Here is a 19,419-nt window from a genome sequence, read left to right as displayed (position 1 = left end):
CCCTCAGAAATAATCAGTCATCCAAGTCATCTTTTGGAGCTTTGGTTGTTTTGTCGCCTGTTTGTGCAACTTGTTTTAATTTTCGTCTTTTTACAGATTTGGACACTGTAGTATACAGTACATAATCTCTAAAGAAAAGGATCAAGCTGTCTGAAAGAAACACAGAAGCACACACTCTTCAGCGTAAAAATTGCTAAACACACATTTAAACTTCACTTATACACACATATCCCAAGTACTGTCTTAGTGAGGACCTTTCATTTCCATAATTATGAATGCAGCTAATTTGACCATGACCACAATTAAATATGACCCTTACTTTCTTACATTAACATTGGTGAACATAATTAAATGTATAAATTAATTAATTAATTGATTAATTGATTAATTTATTCATTTATTTATTATAATAGCTGTAGGTTTTTGGGGATCCTAAAATCAAAAACTGTCCTTGATAATCCTATCCAGGAAAAGACATGGTGCCCACAAAGTTCTGATATCGACCTTTATTGCAGATAGGTTCATACGCCTGAAGTTTTTATTTTATTTTTTGCTCATAAGTAAACACACCCAGTCATTTACGCCAAAGTTAATGCCCACCTGAATTAGTGTGACAAACTCTGTTTTATTCAGAAATGAGGTTGAAAAGTTGGTGTGATGTGATTCGAATCAAGGCGATGTTGTAAGGAGTGTGTAACAACCCACCCGTGATCATTCAATTTAATTATTCTGTTCAGTGATTTGAATATTTAAGTGATTGAAAAAGGCCCAGAATAATGATAATATATTGGACTTTTCCTCCTTCTCAGGGTGACACAGAAAAGGGTTTGGAGATGAAGAAGCTGGTGCTTTCTGGCTTTATGGCCAGTGAGGAGATCTACATCAACCAGCTTGATGCCCTGCTGCTGGTAAGTATTGGCACCCACAGAGGAGCCTTCCATTTTGTATTGCATGCATGTGTGTGTGTGGAGGGGGAGTTTAGTTTTATTAGGCTAGACCAAAAGCACCACTTCCCTTTCAAATGCTGTCGATATCAGTTTGTTCAGTGCTTCTGATGTCATTTCCTACAATAGCTGTCTGTGTAGGTCAAAGTTGCACACATATAGATGAAGCTTAACCAAACGTAGGACCACAAGCACACACGATTCGAATAATTCATTGCGCATCTTCCTCCCGGTTCTAATAGCTTCTCAATTAAAGCCGAAATGGACCGGGACCATGGCGCCATGCCACGGCTGTTTTACTTCCTCTGTGAGCAAACCACATGAGCGTAATATAAAACTCAACCGGATTTGGAAGTAGGGCCATTAGTGTTTATATGAACGCTTCACATGTAATCATTTCATCAGCGTCTTCTACAGACCCTGAAGATATTACAATCTATAACAGCAATCTAGGCATATCATCCTAGAAATAATGGATTTGATGGATGAGGATGCTCTACACAGTGTCCTAATTGAAATGGGTTTTGTCAGGATTGGTTTCTGTCAGAAATGAATGACTGTGTGAGAAGATTTGACTCGAATAGATAGCGATCTCTAAGGCGACCAGCTTCATGCGTGAAAGCTGAGACTATTAGCACTAAATCGCTTTTTTGAGGTAGAGATAAAACAAGGCTTTCGACTAAAGTTTCTTACTTGGAATCTATAACATCGAAGAAGAATTTGGAAAGAATTTGCACTTGGCAAGAAGAGAAGATCGCCTCAACCAACTGTTCTACACGTGACTGCTTTACTTAATATGTCAAATGTATATATATATATTTTTTTCCATATCTCGATGTTTTGAGAAGGTAAAGTCACTCATCACATTTAGCTAGCTAGAACAATGCTAACCAAACAGGCCATTGAGCTCATGACTAACAACATTTTAAATTTTTTACAAAACCAAACTGAGGATTAAAAACACCTTTATCTCATAATGGTTTAGCATTAGCTTTTACCGTAGTTAAAGTAGCTGATGGTTAATAGCCACCAGTTTGCGATCTGTATTCTGAGCAGATCGCACCACAGCCTCGTAATTTGTTCTCGGATTAGCAGACAGCAGTCCTGAAATCGTAGCTCTTCCTCTGTCGTTTCAATCAGCAATTCAGCGTTTTTCGGACTGAAGACTTTGACGTTGCATATGAGGAAGGAAATAGTTTGTCACTGTGTTGACTGTGTCAATGTCAAAAAATTGCACGTGTTAGTATTGAGTCTGGAGACAAGATCATGCACTAGTTAAAGCAGTAAATCCATGCATTAGGATGGATATTTACTGTCTATAATGGCCATTTTTGGGGGGGGGGAATCCCAGCCAATCTGGATTTTTCCAGTCTTCATATATCCACTGTTCTATGACACTCAACTTTCAGATACTTGTCAGACAGGAGTGCAACTGCTATTGTAGACATCTGTCTCAAGGTTGTGTGTTCTTTTCATGCACAAAACGGTTGTAAAGAGTGGTTGTTTTGTTACTGTACCCTTCTTGTTGGCCTGAACCAGTTATTTTCTTTAAACCTCTCATCAACAAGGCCCTTACTGCGGCTCACAGGAACTCGCCATTCTGCATAAACCCCACACTCACTGTGTGTAAATAACTCAGTCGTTTAAGTCATAAAGCTCTTCCACATATTTTATGTGAACATTGTTTAAAACTGTGTGTGTGTGTGTTTTTACAATAAATAGTACACGTATGTATGTTTCAGTACTTCCATCACTGTGTATAAGAATCATGTTTTTTTTGCCACAAAACAGACATTTATCGATGTAAACATGGGTACAATGTCCAATTTGACAAGCTATTTTTGGGCATGCCTACATGTGAACAGGAAAAACAGTGTTACATGAGACAGGAGAGGTGGGGTGGGAAAACAGAGTAACACACACACACACATAAACACAAACACTCTGATTATGGCATCCTGATTCAGGCTTTCCTTCAATCAGATATGAATTTGCTCGAGATAAGCTACAGGATGTCCAGTAATCCGCTCAAGGAGAAATTCCCAGCCTTTTTGTAACTCTTGAGATATTCCAGTAAGCAAGGGGCAAAAAAGTATTTATCATGTTCAGATTTGCTTCTTTTTGAGAGGCATTTTCTGCAAGCGAATACTCTGCTGACAGCCGCTAAGTTCTACCAGTGTTTCAGAAAACTTATGACTTAGTTTTGTGAGGGGGGTTGGTGATAAAATCTGGGGCTTTAATACACAAAGGCAATGATTTCAAAGGAATACTATTCTGTACATACCCAGGGCTTCACCAGTATCTGTTAAAATTGCTGATCCCAGAATATATGTTCATTAAAATAGATGGAAAAAAACCCAAACCTAAACTTTTTGTTTGAGAGCCAGAAGAAACTAGGTATCAGTAAACATCCGGTTGTTCCAAATACCTTTGTCAACGTTTGATGTTTTACCGAAAAATCTCAAAATCGAATTTGTGAGTCGGTGTCAGGCTTGGTGGAACAAGCTGGGGTTTTCCTTTATTATCAACTTCAAGAGAAAGTTAGTGAACATTTATTAATAGCTGCTAAAATGCAAGCAAGAGCAGGAACTAGCTTGTCCCGCTACCTACGTACAACAAGCGTATTTATAAATAAACATATTAAATAAAGTACAAGCCGGGCCGTGTTTCTTCTAAACAGCAAAAGCAGTAAATGGTTGCTGTTTGTCCCCTTTTTTCATTCAAACCTCGCGTCGTCCGTGTTGATTACAGGCTCGGTTGTAGTTCCTGAGTGCCTCCTTGGTCACTGCTGATGCCGGCAAAACAGATTTAAATAAATGAACCCTAATGGTTGTCAAGTCCGTGGACATTTTCTCATGTCTGCCAAGTACAGTACATTACATCCAACTTTGGTGGAATTGTTGTTGACGAAAATGTAAAAATCATCCAAAAAATACAAATTCCACTTTTAATCTTATTTATATGTACAGTGGTACCCTGAAAAATCGAATTTTGGATGCGCCCCCGCAGCCCCTATGGTACCTTAGTGAATTTATATAGATATTATGTGACTTATAATAATGTGCACAATACAATAATGTGTTTAACAGTTTAAAATGTTGTTCCTAACATTCCTGAACAATCCCTCTACGGATTTCCACAAATTTTGAGATAATCCGCAACTTGCTGTTAGTTACATTCCAAATAAGAACCCGCAAATTATTCGAGCTGTGAGTTCCGAACCGCGAATTATCAGGGGTTGACTGTATAGGTTTTTTTTTTTTTTTTATTCCCTCCAAATTTCAACCACAGCTTGACTGGTCCCAACATCTCTCCGGAGTACATGGAAGACTCTTCTCTGCTATAGCACAGAGGTGGTGGACCAAACTTCCACTTGATGGACAAACAGCTTGGTCACTTGCAGTCTTCAATGGATGTCTAAAGACCTACCTCTTCTAGATGTTGTTAAATTAGCATGAATTAACAGAATTTCAGACTGATGGTATTTAAAATGTGTCCTAATGAACCAGCATTAGAATGTATTTATTGATAAAGACTTCAAAGCACTTTGCAAGTTGCTCTGGATAAGGGCGTTCACTAAATGCAGGGCCTAGGGGTTATCCCTGGTCGTGTTACACCAGCTGGCCCTGCATATCATCCAGTCAGAAACCTTGATAAATGATATTATCAAACCTCCTGTTATAAAATCAATCCACTTGAAATAGATCTTTAATGGCGCCTTGGGTGTTGGGTAGTGTGAGTGTAGATAAGGCCAAAGTAAGATATAAAATTGCCATTAATTTACGTGTAGATGGAATGGAAACTGCGTACTGTAAACGTGATCTACTGAATCACCTGCTTTGTTGGACTTTTTCTATTAATTGACTGTAGAAACCATTGAATTCACTATATTGAATACAATATGCTCAAAAAGCTAGTCATGTCCTGCTTTCTAACCCTGATTTCCATCACCTTCTCTTCCTCCCCTCAGCCTATGCGTCCATTGAAGGCCACCGCCACAACATCCAAACCTGTGCTAACGATGGAGCAGATCGAAACCATCTTCTACAAGATCCAAGACATCTACGAGATCCATAAGGAATTTTACGACGCCCTTTACCCCAACATTCAGCAGTGGGATGATAAGGTCACAGTCGGACACCTTTTCCAGAAGCTGGTGAGCTAATTCCAGTTCATTTAAAATTACGCTAATAATTTTTTAGCTTCTATAATTCTGTAGCTGCAAAATAACTGTAGACTTGTGTAAATGCAGGGTAACTTTAGACTTGTGTAACTACTGGGTAACTTCACGCTTGTGTATCTACAGGTAACTTCAGACTTGTGTAACTACAACATAACTTTAGAGTTGTGTAATGTCATGCTTGTGTAATTGCAGGGTAACTTCAGACTTGTGTAACTGCAGGGTAACTTCAGACTTGTGTAACTTCAGACTTGTGTAACTGCAGGGTAACTTCAGACTTGTGTAACTTCAGACTTGTGTAACTGCAGGGTAACTTCAGACTTGTGTAACTGCAGGGTAACTTCAGACTTGTGTACCTGCAGGGTAACTTTAGACTTGTGTTAATTCAGACTTGTGTAACTTCAGACTTGTGTAACTGAAGGGTAACTTTAGACTTGTGTAAACGCAGGGTGACTTCAGACTTGTGTAACTGCAGGGTAACGTCAGACTTGTGTAACTTCAGACTTGTGTAACTGCAGGGTAACTTCAGACTTGTGTAACTGCAGGGTAACTTCAGACTTGTGTAACTTCAGACTTGTGTAACTGCAGGGTAACTTTAGACTTGTGTTACTTCAGACTTGTGTAACTGCAGGGTAACTTCAGACTTGTGTAACTTCAGACTTGTGTAACTGAAGGGTAACTTTAGACTTGTGTAAACGCAGGGTGACTTCAGACTTGTGTAACTGCAGGGTAACTTTAGACTTGTGTAAACACAGGGTAACTTCAGACTTGTGTAGACGCAGGGTGACTTCAGACTTGTGTAAACGCTGGGTGACTTCAGACTTGTACTTCAGACTTGTGTAAACGCAGGGTGACTTCAGACTTGTGTAACTGCAGGGTAACTTCAGACTTGTGTAACTGCAGGGTAACTTTAGACTTGTGTGACTTCAGACTTGTGTAACTGCAGGGTAACTTTAGACTTGTGTAAACGCAGGGTAACTTCAGACTTGTGTAACTGCAGGGTGACTTCAGATTTGTGTAACTGCAGGGTGACTTCAGACTTGTGTAACTGCAGGGTGACTTCAGACTTGTAACTGCAGGGTGACTTCAGACTTGTGTAACTGCAGGGTAACTTCAGGCTTGTGTAACGTCAGACTTGTGTAACGGCAGGGTAACTTCAGACTTGTGTAACATCATGCTTGTGTAACTGCAGGGTAAGTTCAGACTTGTGTAACGTCATGCTTGTGTAACTGCAGGGTAACTTTATACTTGTGTAACTGCAGGGTAACTTCAGACTTGTGTATTTTCAGACTTCTGTAACTTTAGTGAAACTTCTTTATTTTAGGTTAATTCCGGGTATTATGTAACTGCCGGGTGACTGCGGGTTTTTTTAACTTCACATTTTTGGTTCATAATAATATAATTAACCTCTGGGTAATTGAAAAATAACGATGACGTAAACTGTGAGCACATGCAAAATTTTATACTTGGACATCTACTGCAGAAGGGCTGTCTATTGACAAAAATGATTTGGGATTTGTGTGTGTGTGTGTGTGTGTGTGTGTGTGTGTGTGTGTGTGTGTGTGTGTGTGAGTGCGTGCGTGCGTGTGTGTGCGTGCGTGCGTGTGAAGTGATGAGTCTGGTTCGTATCTCATTTATTGGCTATAGTTAGCTCACAGTGCTGCAATTTGTCCCTCATTCCCTTTCCTCATTCTTTTAATGAATGTTCTGGAAGCCAAAATGAAGCCTGTAGTATTCGTGTTAATGCAATCACACATTGTGTGTGTGTGTGTGTGTGTGTATGTGTGTGTATGTGTGTATGTGTGTGTATGTGTGTGTGTGTGTGTGTGTGTGTGTGTGTGTGTGTGTGTGTGTGTGTGTGTGTGTGTGTGTGTGTGGTGTTTGTGTGTGCCTGCACTGTAGCAAATGTGGTTACAGCACTCGTTAATCTAGAAGCAACTTCTTCTGTTCTCTGTGATGAGCACGTCTCTGGCCGTGGGAACTTTCTCCACAATAAAAGTACAGGAGCTGCTGAAAAAAAGAAAGTGCAAATCGCACACAATAAATAGCAGTCGTCATGATTTATGATGAATAAACACTTTCATGTGAGAAATAATAATATTAATGGTTTCAAGCAGTTCATGTGTCATCCAATGTGTTGTTGAACCAATCCACTGAAACATGGATGGATAGAGTAAGGAAAAGACATTGAAAGTGAGAAAGAGAAATGTACGGAGAAGAATAGATCAGAAGGGGCGGGGGGGGATAGAAAGTAGACGGAAAGAGAGAGAGCAGTGAAGAAAGATAAGTGGGGGAAAAAAAAGTTCAGTAGTTTGAGCCTTTAGTCGACTTTGGCTGTTAGAATAACCTCCACTCTTCTGGGAAGATGTTCCACTAGATTCTTGAGTGGGAGAATGGAGATTTATGTTCATTCAGCCACAAGGGTGTTAGTAAAATCCGGTACTGATGTAGGGGATGTGAAGAGGCCTTGGTGTTCAATTGAGTTGAGATAAAAGGAGATCTTTCACTCCAACCTTGGTCTCCTGGGTCTTCTGGATCAATTGATGGGATCATTTTATGCTACTGAATCCAAATACAATTTATACAACTGTGGGCCTTACACTTTGTGGTAACTAAAGATTAAATAGAAAGCAATAGTGAGTGTATGTAAAAAAAAATAAAATAATAAATAATCAAGGGAGGGAGAGAGTGATTGTAACAAATTGAAATGCAGTAAAGGGAGGAGGAGAGAAAGAACTGATAGAAGGGAAATAGATAAGAGAGGTAAAGAGAGAGAAGTCTATTTTTTTTTTTTTAACCCAAGCCTGTGCGTGTGTGTGCGTGTGTGTGCGTGTGTGTGTGTGTGTAATATTGGGCGGGTAGGCAGATGGTGATGTAATTACAGTTACACAGAAGAAATAAGTGAGCAGAAGGGAGGGATGAAGTGAAGCCTCTAAGCAGAACATGTTGAGCACGAGTGATCTGCCATTTCTCTCTCTCTCTCTCTCTCTCTCTCTCTCTCTCTCTCTCACACTTTCTCTTTTTTGACACAAATGCACTCTACACGCTTCTCATACTTAATTAACACTGGCAAGAAGTGATGTGTGTGTGTGTGTGTGTGTGTGTGTGTGTCTGTGTATGAAGTCAGTAGGTGAGAGGCAGAGAAGAAGGGATGCTAAGTGACGACTGTATCTTCACACACACACACACACACACACACACACACACAGGATGATCATAGCATCCTAGATACCTTTTGTTTCTTTAAGAATATAAATTAAACGCTTCACCAGAGATGTGAAACTGCAATTTATATCTTTTTTTTCAAGAAATACGATGGAGAGATTAAAAATTGACAGATAAATTAGTGTGTTTGTGTGGAGAGTTCATTCTATACATGTAACTTATCTGAGAGAGAGAGGAGACATAGAGAGAGAGAGAGAGAGAGAGAGAGAGAGAGAGAGAGAGGACATTGAGATAGCGGAAAAGTATAGCGAGAGAGAGAGAGAGAGAGAGAGAGAGAGAGAGAGAGAGAAAATAGACACAGAAGCTGGACAGTAAAAGAGAACGAGAGAGGAGGAGAGATGGGGAGTGTAATATAGAGAAATCACCAAGGAATAAATAAGTAAATAAAGAAAAAGTGGCAGAGAGAGAGAGAGAGAGAGAGAGAGAGAGAGAGAGAGAGAGAGAGAGAGAGAGAGAGAGAGAACAGGATATACAGGGCGAATAAGAGAGAAATAAAACATGAGATAAAGAGAGAAATAAAGTGGAGTAAAATGATGAGATGGAGAGAAAGATGGGGAGGGCAGAAAACGTGTACACACTTGTGTTAAAGGTTCAGGTCACGAGATAAACACAAAGATACTCTTAAATTAGCAATGACCTGGTTTCATAAGTTTGTACACCCTTAAACTAATACTAAGATAATGGACTTTAGGATTGAATCACATTCTAATTTGTGCTTTATGAACATCCCGTTCTATATATAGTCTCCATTTGTTGCTAGAATAACCTTCACTCTTGTGTGAAGATTTTGGAGTGAGCTCATTCAGCCATAAAGGTGTAAATAACATCAGGTAAAGATTAGTAAAGACAGTATCTCACAAAACTGAGTACACCCCACACATTTCAGCAACCACTTTAGTAAATTTTCTCGAGGGACTATACCATAGAAATGAAACTTGGATATGTTTTTGTCAATGTGCAGCTTGTATAGCAGTACAGATTTACTGTCCTCTGAAATGAACTCAACATACAGTTGTTTTTGTCAAAATAGCTGGCAAAAAGTGAGTGCACCCTAAGTAAACATTTCAAAACTGTGTCTGAAGTGTCAATATTTTGATCACCATAGTTATCCAGCAATGCCTTAATCCTCCTGGGCATGGAATTCACCAGAGCTGCACAGGTTGTTGCTGGGATCCTTGTTGCAGCAAGAATTTTTTTTCCGTTTTTTTTTTTTATTATTGTAATTGTTATATTGTGTAAAATATCAATAAAAAAATGAATTCCTAAAACATATTGTTAGGTCATGTCAAGGTCACCATTGTACTTCTCTGAACTGGCAGGTTGAACATTGTACACACAAGAAGGTTTTACTTAACACAGGCACCACTCGACCAATCAGATTAGTCAGACCAACACCTTCTGACCAATCAAAATGGAGAATTCACCAGCACCGTGGAATAATTCCTAATGCAGTAAACAACGGAATGTCGCTCCTGATTCACTTCTTCTGTAACGTTTCTGGTGTTATACCTATAGAATCTGTGAGACATACAGCAGAACGAGCGTTTTTCTCCTGATAACCCTCCAAAAACTTTTCCAGTTTCCTGGTCATGTTATGTATTTTTGGCCTTGGAGGAGTATCCTCATGATTTTTCTCTTTCTGTCTGTCTGTCTCTCTCGCTCTCTCAGGCCAGTCAGCTCGGCATCTACAAAGCCTTTGTGGACAACTACAAAATTGCAGTGGAGACGGTGGAGAAATGCAGCCAGTCCAACTCCCAGTTCCAGAAGATCTCTGAGGTGTGTCTACTGATCACAACCATTCTCCTTGTACACTCTCTCCATCCTTTATGCTTTTGTTTTTTGGAAGATGTAAATGCAGCTGTAACAAAAAAAAAACAAAAAAAAAACAAAAAAAAAATAATACAAATACTGTGGCCTTTGAGGTCCAATCATGTGCTGTGAAGGACGAATTCGGATCAAGGATGCTTATAATAAAAAAAAGAACAATAAAAACGATCTTCAGGAGCACTAAAGGTGTAGTTTATGACGTATTTTAAAAGCGCAGGACATGTTAATCGAGTGTGAGGTACGTCTCTTCAAATACACAGTGAAGTTGAGCGGAAACGCCACGATGAGCAAACTGTAATAATAAACGTATATATTTGAGAAGCACACAAAGCTGCAGAAAACGCAGTCTCATTTCCCTTCATTATCCTGCTCAGCAACAATGTAGAGTGTGTGTGCGTGTGTATGCGCATGTGTATAAAGTATTTTGCTGATGTGCAGATCTCCTTCGTCTGTCCTTCATGTTAAGTGCTGATCTTTTTTTTTTGTTTTACAGAATGTCAAAGTCAAGGGACCAAAAAACTCTAAAGAATGCACCAACATTGTCAGCATGGAGGGTAAGTCAAAAAAAAAAAAAAGTAGTAGCGTGTGTATGTGTGTCCTGTGTGTGTGTGGGTTAATTGGTATTTGGATGGAATTGGAGCCACCGGTAGATACACTATATGGACAAAAGTTTGTGGACACCTGACTAAGATTGATATGTGGTTTTTGATTATCCAATTCCATAATTCGTTCCCAATTTGCTGGTATAATAACCTCCAGTCTTCTGGAAAGATGTTCTACTAGATTTTTGCAGTGGAGATTTGTGCTCATTGAGCCACAAGGGTGTTAGTAAAGGTACTGATGTAGGTGAGATGAGGAGGCCTGAGGTGATGTTTCACATTCATCCCAAAAGGTGTTTAATAGAGTCGAGGTCATAGCTCTATAACATACCACTGAAGATCTTCACCCCCAACCTGTGTACACCATGTGTTCACAATGCTCCATTGTCATGATGGAACAAGTTTGGGTCCCCTGGTTGGAAGAAAAAATAAATCGTTTATACAATTGTGTGCCTCAAAACTGTGTGGTAACCGTTCTTGGAAGAACCACATATGGCTGAAAAAATTCAGGTGTCCTAATACTTTTGCCCCTGGAGTGTATTTGTGGAAAAATGCTTTTACGGACTTTTGGAAGTGACTTATGTGTTACGTAAAAAAAAAAAAGTGCTAAAACGAACCGCGATTGTGCGAAGTCGATGATAGCATCTTTGGGTCTCTCACATGCACCCGACCAACCAAAATAAAGCTGAAAGTGATTGATTAGGAAAGAAATGTGAAGACATATAAACTATTAACAACACAAGCTAGAATGGCTTGTGCCACAGTACCTCTGATTAGATTAGTATTACAATCTATTAATTTATTAAAATGTATTTGTTTCATTTATTGAAATCACGATTCATGTGTAAAACAGTAAAATTTTATTGACCACAGTCTTTAAAATGTGATATAAAAAACAAAAAACAAGCGATTTGTAGGTTTACAAAAAGTATTAAAAAATATACGCTAATATTTTTTATGTAATAAAACAGTGCTAACTTAATGTCAGCAGCTCACTTGTGACTAAATGCTGCTAACTTGGACGACACGCTGTGGAAAGTCCCGGCTTTAAAAAGCTCCAGTAAACAGCCAAGATATAAATGTACCTTTAAAAATAAAAAAATGTATAAATCTATTTTATGTTTAGGAAAAACGAAAAAGTTTTCTGAGGTGATTTTTCTTTTTTTTCCCCTTTTGACATTTAATGCTATGTTAACTAGTTTGCTAGTGACCAAGATATACTAGCTTAAATAAAATAGTTACAAATTAAATAAAAAAACACACCACGTTACTACAAACCAAATGCTAACAGGATAGCTAGCGTTCTTTCTTTTAGATAACTTGTGTGTTTAGCCAGCTAGCTAATTTTAATTTATTTTTTGCTGTCAGGATAATTATTTCCTTTTTAAACTTTAATTAGACCCAAACATGATGGTTTGCGTAGGCTAATATTAGCTGTTTTATTACCTGACAAAAAAATAAATAAATAAATACAATCAGAGAAAGTAACTTCTGCAACATTAGCACAGTGTTATGTTTGGAAGCTGCTTGGCTTAATGAACCGCTAAATGTTTACTTGTTTATTTTCAATAAAGGCTGTATATGCTGCTTTTTTTTGTTGTGAAAGAGAATGTATATTCATGTGTTGTGCTTAAAAAAAAAATGAAGAGTGAGAATGAGTTATTTGTTTATGTGACTGGTTTGCTAGCTGCTTTGCTGTAAGTGCTATATTGTTGCGATTAGCCTGATATCAAGGTGTATTCAAGAATTCCGTTGAAACAGGCATGTGTGTGTGTGTGTGTGTGTGTGTGATCCTGTCCTGTTTCCTTGCTCCATATTGTCCTGCACTATCCTAGTGTTAATTAGCTACAGTTTACACGCAGCCCCACAGAATCACATACCCCACACATTCACACAGACTTTCCGGACACACTGAATCAGAAGCGTGGGTCTTTTTTTCTTTTTCTTTAATTCTCGCTTTCTTTCTGTCTTTCATTCTCAAATCTGGCTCTGTCACTCTCTTGGCATGCACCGCAGAAGGTATATAAGCGAGAGAACATAGATAGAGAGATGAAGAGAGGGAGAGGGACTAAGAGAGCATGTGCATGAGAGATTAACGGGGAGAACGAGAACGAGAAGGAGAGGGAGAGGGAGAGGGAGGCAGGAGAAGGAAGCCGAGACATATTGAGCAGCAGAAGACTGAATGAACTGCTAAGTGAAGAGAGAAGGAAAGAGGGGAGCTGGTCATGGAGGTCTTCCTGGTGCTCCGGCTGTGCTGTAACTGTACTTACGGTAAGGCTTAGATCAAAAAGCATATTCGGGATTTGTTTTTTTGCAGTTTTGCACCGCGTGTAGGCATGTGGCGTTTACGTGTTACTGCTGTATCTCGTACTTCCTTACGAACTTCCTTTAACACGGAGTGTTCCCTGCGGGCGAGTCCCCCAAGCTCTGGCGTCTCACCGCTACCGAACGCACCATTCGTGTAGACACCCTGTAGCATCTGCCTGAGAGAGGGGGAGAGAGAAAGAGAGCAGACATTCAACCTCTTTACAAGCGAATCACATTCTGTCAAAGTTTTTTCACTCCGGCTCAACGGAATATAAATTGACGCTCGGTTCTACTGCACGCGCGGTCACATGATCAAATTAGGACGAGCTCCCTGGACGCTGATTTGTGCAACAACATTGCCTTGTTCGATTTTATTCCTTACAAAATGCCCAAAATTGATCGGAAGGGGGCTGGTTGGCGATTAGAGGTAGTCTCCGAGTTATGAAGATTAGACGATTTTCGATCTTATGATAATGTTAACAATACGAAAATATACATTTTCATACCATACGTTGGGACGCTGCCAGGATGTCTGAATCTCCCGCCTTGTAAGATGCCTTACTTTCGTCAGCGGTCGACAGAGTTCAGTTGTCCCGGTGTTATTTTCCTTTTTGTTTGGTGTTGTCTTTCTCCATTTTATTGGCATTGCTAGACACTAAAACAAAGCGCGACCCTTCACTAACAAACCTGCAGTTGTGCACGTGTATGTTTACACATTACAGCAGTGTTAATTGCCCTGTTTTGCCAAACTATGTACTGTAATGTGTTAAAATTATTTACAAATGACAGTCTGCTACCCCACTGATCACCATTCTTTAATGAACTCCTGTGTAGGCTTGGGCATGACGTGATGGGTTCATCGTAACTCTGGGACTACCTGTATTTGAAGGGGGCTGAATATAATATTCGGACAGCATGCAGAGCATTTCCGACCTAGTTGGTTGGTGCAAACTGGTGGGGGCAGTGTGATGTTATGCAGCACCAGTGGGTGAGCTCAACTATTCTAAATGAGAGAGTTAGGCTTATACAGTACCAACAATATATAGCAATTAGACATTGAAAACTGCAGCGAGGGCTCTTTCTTTGCTCCGTGCCCCCGAGGATGACGCAGCCACCATATGGTTTGAAACAGGAATGGTGCCGGAGTGAAGCAACAAAAGCTTCCTAGAGGATGAATGTTCCGAATCAAGCCTCCAGCTGTGCTGCCGGCTTGGAAGAAACTGTGACGTCTTCTTCCATGGTATGAAACAACAACAACAAAAAAATGTGTTATGCTGTTTTTCATTTGTAGCCCGATTCAGAAGACGATCATGTCCAGCACGTCTGGAAAACACGCACTTATTATTTATGAAGTGTTTGAAAGTAGAGCAGCATGAAACAGAATGGCAGAGTGTGTTCTTGGATGTGCCGGGGTGTAACAGGACCACCATATTCGGCTCATGCACTCATACACAAAGCGCGTTTCTCTGCATCTAATACACGGCTTCAGTTATTAGTATTAGATGTTTACACAACTTATTTTTAAGCCCCCCGAGGCTCCCGAGTGAGATACGTGGTCGTGCGTTTGTCACGACTCTCAGTTCCGCCTGTTCGATCGAATAACATCCTGTGCCTGATTATCGGTTGAATGGCACGAGGACATTAAGTGCATCTTGATCGCAGTGTTCCATAAATTCCGCAATTATTTTGCGACTACCTAGCAGTGTAACCATCGGACCAGTGTTTCTGATGGACGCTGGAATCATTAAGCTAGATTTCACTTGAATTGCCATGCTAATATTTTGACGTATTTGCACAAGGAGATCCTTTTTTTGGTTTGGAATCGACTCCAGAGATTCAGTTTTAATAAACTCTGATGTGGGCTGTAGCATTTGAAGCTATCCTCTCCCCGCTACTTCTTTGTCCTTTGGTTGCCGCAATGGTCAGGGAATGAAGATCAAATTCGGATGGAGATGGCTTTCGCAGAAACAAGCACAAACTGGTATGGCTCAAAGTGCTGGACTTCTGATCAAAATTCCATGAGTTTCAATCTAAGCCTCCATCAAGCTGCCACTTGAGCAAGGTCCTTAACCCTCAACTGCCGTCGTTTTGGGCAAGGGCGTCTGCCAAATGTCATAAATGTAAAAACTAACAATGTTTCCAGCTTCTTTTAAAGGTCTGGTGTTTAGATTGATTGGGAATCGTTTAAGATATGGATGTGAACAGCACAGAATTAGACTTCATCGAACAAATGCTGGACATAAAACAAATCTAGATTTTCTTTGAAGGTCAATCAGGAAACATAGGATGTCTGTGACGGTTGATGATCTGGTCATGGGAAGAGGTTGGATTATGGATAGATGCTTCCAAGAAACAAAAAAAAACTTTTCGAGCGTAAATCTGGTGTTCTGAATTTGTAATTTGTAACACATAATGACTTACCTGCTTTTAGCCAATCAGCTTTTAGTAGGCATATGGAACAGCCAGAACCGGGCCGTCATGCCAAATCTTGATAGCTTTATTCATTTCTGGCATGGTTGCCCATTCTTCTCTGTAGATCAGGATTTTATTCCTCTTTTTGATTGGTACGAAAACCAGTGCCCACACAGGTTCTTTGAGAATTTGTATAGTTCTGTGGAGCATGCGAGGAACTGGTTATTGCTATATAAAGGTGTGTGTGTGTGTGTTTGTGCGTGTGTGTGTGTGTGTGTGTGTGTGTGTGTGTGTGTGTGTGTGTGTGTGTGTGTGTGTGTGTATATAGATTTGTGGGGTCCAGGCACTCCTAACAAACAACCCCAACCCTAACAAGGAGTGCTTAGACGCCATAGATTGCTGCTTGGGGCAAAATATATTGTTAAAATTATTATAATTATTGTCTTTATAAAAGGTGGAGCAGCTGAACAGTGAAAGGTTTCGAGTGGTGTTTCCAAATGAATGATTTGTAGATGTGGAAACACCATTCCGTCCTACATCGTTGACAGCTTTAAACAAAAATACAGTAGGATGAAGCCGGCTGCATGAACCGACTCCGGATCGGTTAATCAAAGCGTTGCGGATGGAGCCGTAGGCAGAATCCGCTTCTCGCGCTTATTTGTCGCACGCACAGAGATAAAAAAAATAAATGCCATTTCCATTTTCACGGCCCCTCTGATCAGCGAGCCGTGTAATAGGCTTTCCGTCGATGAGATTTCCTCTGTTTCTGTGCGGTGATACGGCTGCCTGTTATCTCGATCACAATTCTCTGTCCTCATTGTTACCTCACGTATCTAACGTCTGCATGCCTTTTTCATTTTTCTTTCCTTCTTTTTGTACAGCGCTCCTGTATAAACCCATTGACCGGGTCACACGCAGCACCCTGGTTCTTCATGTAAGTATGAAAAGCTTTGAAGTCGATGTTGCAGCATAAGTGTAGAACCCAGTGGTAGCTGCTACACAGTGAAAGTCACCTTCAAGTCTAAAACATTGTACACACACACACACACACACACACACACACACACACTGGTACACACAACCACTCCTTTGTCCTCTCTTATCAGAGATCCAGCGAGCCAAGATACATACGAGAAAAAATGCTGGCGTTTACTCGACTAAACTGGGTGTGTTAGGATTTTTTTTTTTTTATAATGTAGATGAATGATTTCTAGATTTTCTTTTACTCGCGATAAAGCGTTCAAGCTTGAAATGTCGGGATTCCGACAAAGAAATTTGCTGAAGAACATTTCCTAATATTTTGTGCGACACCTCGGCGTTATCTCACAGCTGCCAGAGACTACACTGAGAATTCAGGGCTGTGTCCCAATTCGCATACGATTTCAATTGGCAAAGGTGTGCAGGTGTATTTTTGATAACCGTAGTTTGGGGCACGGCCCGAGTATTCGCAACTAGAGTTGCAAAGGGGGAGAAAAATTCCCGGAAAATTTCCACAGGGACTTCATTTCGTTGGAGTTTGTGAAATATTCCACGTTGGAAACTTATCAGGGAATTTATTTGAATTCCTCAGAAATTAGGTGAAATGTATATAAACTTTTTTCAAATACAAACATAAATATAAAAATTTAGTTTGGTTAAACCTGACATGCATGCAAACTAATATTTTATTTAATTGTTATATAAATAGTATAAGTATAATTTTGTTGCACAACTTACACACAGCACACGGAAGCCTTAAACATAAATAAAGGTAATATATATTTTTTTACATTATTTTGTGTCCAGGATTTAAGAAATGATCTGCGTTTAGTTCAGCAATTTTTGTAAATTCCCAGTTCATTCCTATTCGTTCTTATTCATTCTTAAATAGTCCCGTATTTCCCAAGGAAAGGTTCCAGTCTTGCAAACCCAATTTGGCGAGTCAGAATTACATAAAGAATTATGATCTCGCAAGTGAATAAGCCTTCCTGGAAGAGTGGCGCTTATTATGACATCATCAGGACAATGAAATGATACATATAGATATGATATGATGTTACAAACTTTTGGTCTTGTAGTGTGCCTACACCATGCTTTTCAGCCACCGGTATCTGTAGAGGCTTTTCTGTTACGTGTTCCTTCAGGATCTGCTGAAACACACTCCTAAAGAGCACCCAGACTTTGCTCTGCTGCAGGACGCGCTGCGGATCTCCCAGAACTTCCTGTCCAGCATCAACGAGGAAATCGACCCGCGCCGGACCGCCGTCACTACCCCCAAGGGAGAGGTGTGTGTGTGTGTTTAGTTTTATTACTCTTGACAAACTCTTAGTGGTCGCAGCAGCACACGTGCACACGAACCAGGAAGTGATGCAGCTCTCGGTTCTGCACAAACAGCTGTTTTCAGCTGGTGCTAACTGGGATTTAACACTTCATCATCTATAACTTAATATCTTTTTGAGCAATATTAACTTTGATGATTGACAGTAAAGCTATCTCTTTTCAAAGATATCTAAATTGCGTATGTAGCACATTTTTTTTTCCAGGAAATGTTAACATTTCAAATTAGGTCGAGCATTTTCAGCTGTGAGTCCCAAAAGCAGTGGAAAAGGCTAACAGGTTAATCGTATATTCGACTTTGCATCGAGATGCAAATCGCATCGGCCGTAGTTATTGCGATGCGCATCCCTACTGTGTGTGTGAACAGAACCAAGTGATGTTAGTAATGGGATTGTAGGGTGTGTATTGTTAGCCTGTGACATGTTTTAACACCAGAACTTTTTTCATCTGTTTTTTTTTGTAAAAATGTCTTTGTGTGGGAGTCTGTTCTTATTATGTGTGTGTGTGTGTGTGTGTGTGTGGGGCAGGTTCGTCAGTTGGTGAAGGACGGCTTCCTGGTGGAGGTGTCCGAGGGCACACGTAAACTCCGCCATGTCTTTCTCTTCACCGACTTGCTGCTGTGTGCCAAGATGAAGAAGACTTCAGTCGGGTAGGGGACACACACACACACACACACACACACACATGCACAATATGATCTATTTTTCCATTAAAAATAACTATCAAACAGACACAAAGTATAGTGCAAAACGTCATTTTTTTTGACCGATGGTGATCGATAGCTTCCGTTACCGTGACGATCCGGCGTCGGCTACGGCGTCGCACATGGATAAACCACGGTCTCGCACATCCGAAAGCTGTGTCCATTCATTTCTAAAAACATCTCCAGATAATTTTTCAAAGCTTTTTCCCTTTTTTGTTTTGCTGACATATCAGATGAATTCAGGACATCAGCTGTTCTCTGATTGGTCCTTCCGATTTGTCTTCGTTTCCTGCTTTACATTAAGCAGCTGTTCGTCAGTGACCAAACTCGTTCCCACTGACACGATCATTTATATTCATGATGGGTGTGTGCGTTAATTAGGATGAATGGAGGCAGATGAAGCGTGAAAAGAAGGAGAGAGAGGAAGAGATGGAGAGAGAGGAAGTGTTTAATATGCTGATTATACACCCACTGCTAGACCGAGCTCATCCGGCGTAATCACATAATGAAGCTGCATCAGAGGTTATTAGGGAAGCGTTTAAATCACATTCGGTAGATTTGTTGCTGTTTGCGGTGTGTGTTTGTGTAGAGACACGCTGGTTATCGCAATACAACAACGGCCACTAATCAGTACAGCTGTGTCTCTAGAGCAGAATGACACAGTTACAGATGTGCGTGAGTGGCGTAGCGTATGTTCCTTCAGCCAACAGAAAAATGTTCTTACATAAATCTTATTTTTACGTTTCACATTCACACGAAATGCTCTCACATTTGACGTCTTGCATTTATGCCAAAACTCTCTTAAGCTGACCTTTAACCTCTCATTTATTTTAAATGCTTGACCACTGACCTCTGGCGTTCACACAAAACGCTCACCATGATTATTGACCTCTCGCATTTACACAA

The 19,419-nt window shown here is 40.2% G+C and overlaps 1 protein-coding gene across 1 annotated transcript in view; it reads left to right on the top strand.

The window, feature by feature from the left end:
• The window catches only part of abr (ABR activator of RhoGEF and GTPase), a 127,911-nt gene that overhangs the window by 60,709 nt on the left and 47,783 nt on the right, over positions 1-19,419 (top strand). The window contains 7 exon segments of the mRNA XM_046839551.1: positions 810-908; positions 4,915-5,100; positions 10,018-10,125; positions 10,670-10,730; positions 16,376-16,428; positions 17,618-17,758; positions 18,338-18,459. Of these exon segments, the coding sequence (XP_046695507.1) occupies positions 810-908; positions 4,915-5,100; positions 10,018-10,125; positions 10,670-10,730; positions 16,376-16,428; positions 17,618-17,758; positions 18,338-18,459 (770 nt within the window).

Source organism: Silurus meridionalis, chromosome 25, assembly GCF_014805685.1.
Source record: "Silurus meridionalis isolate SWU-2019-XX chromosome 25, ASM1480568v1, whole genome shotgun sequence".
NCBI lineage: Eukaryota > Metazoa > Chordata > Actinopteri > Siluriformes > Siluridae > Silurus > Silurus meridionalis.
This window is presented reverse-complemented; position numbering and strand designations above follow the sequence as displayed.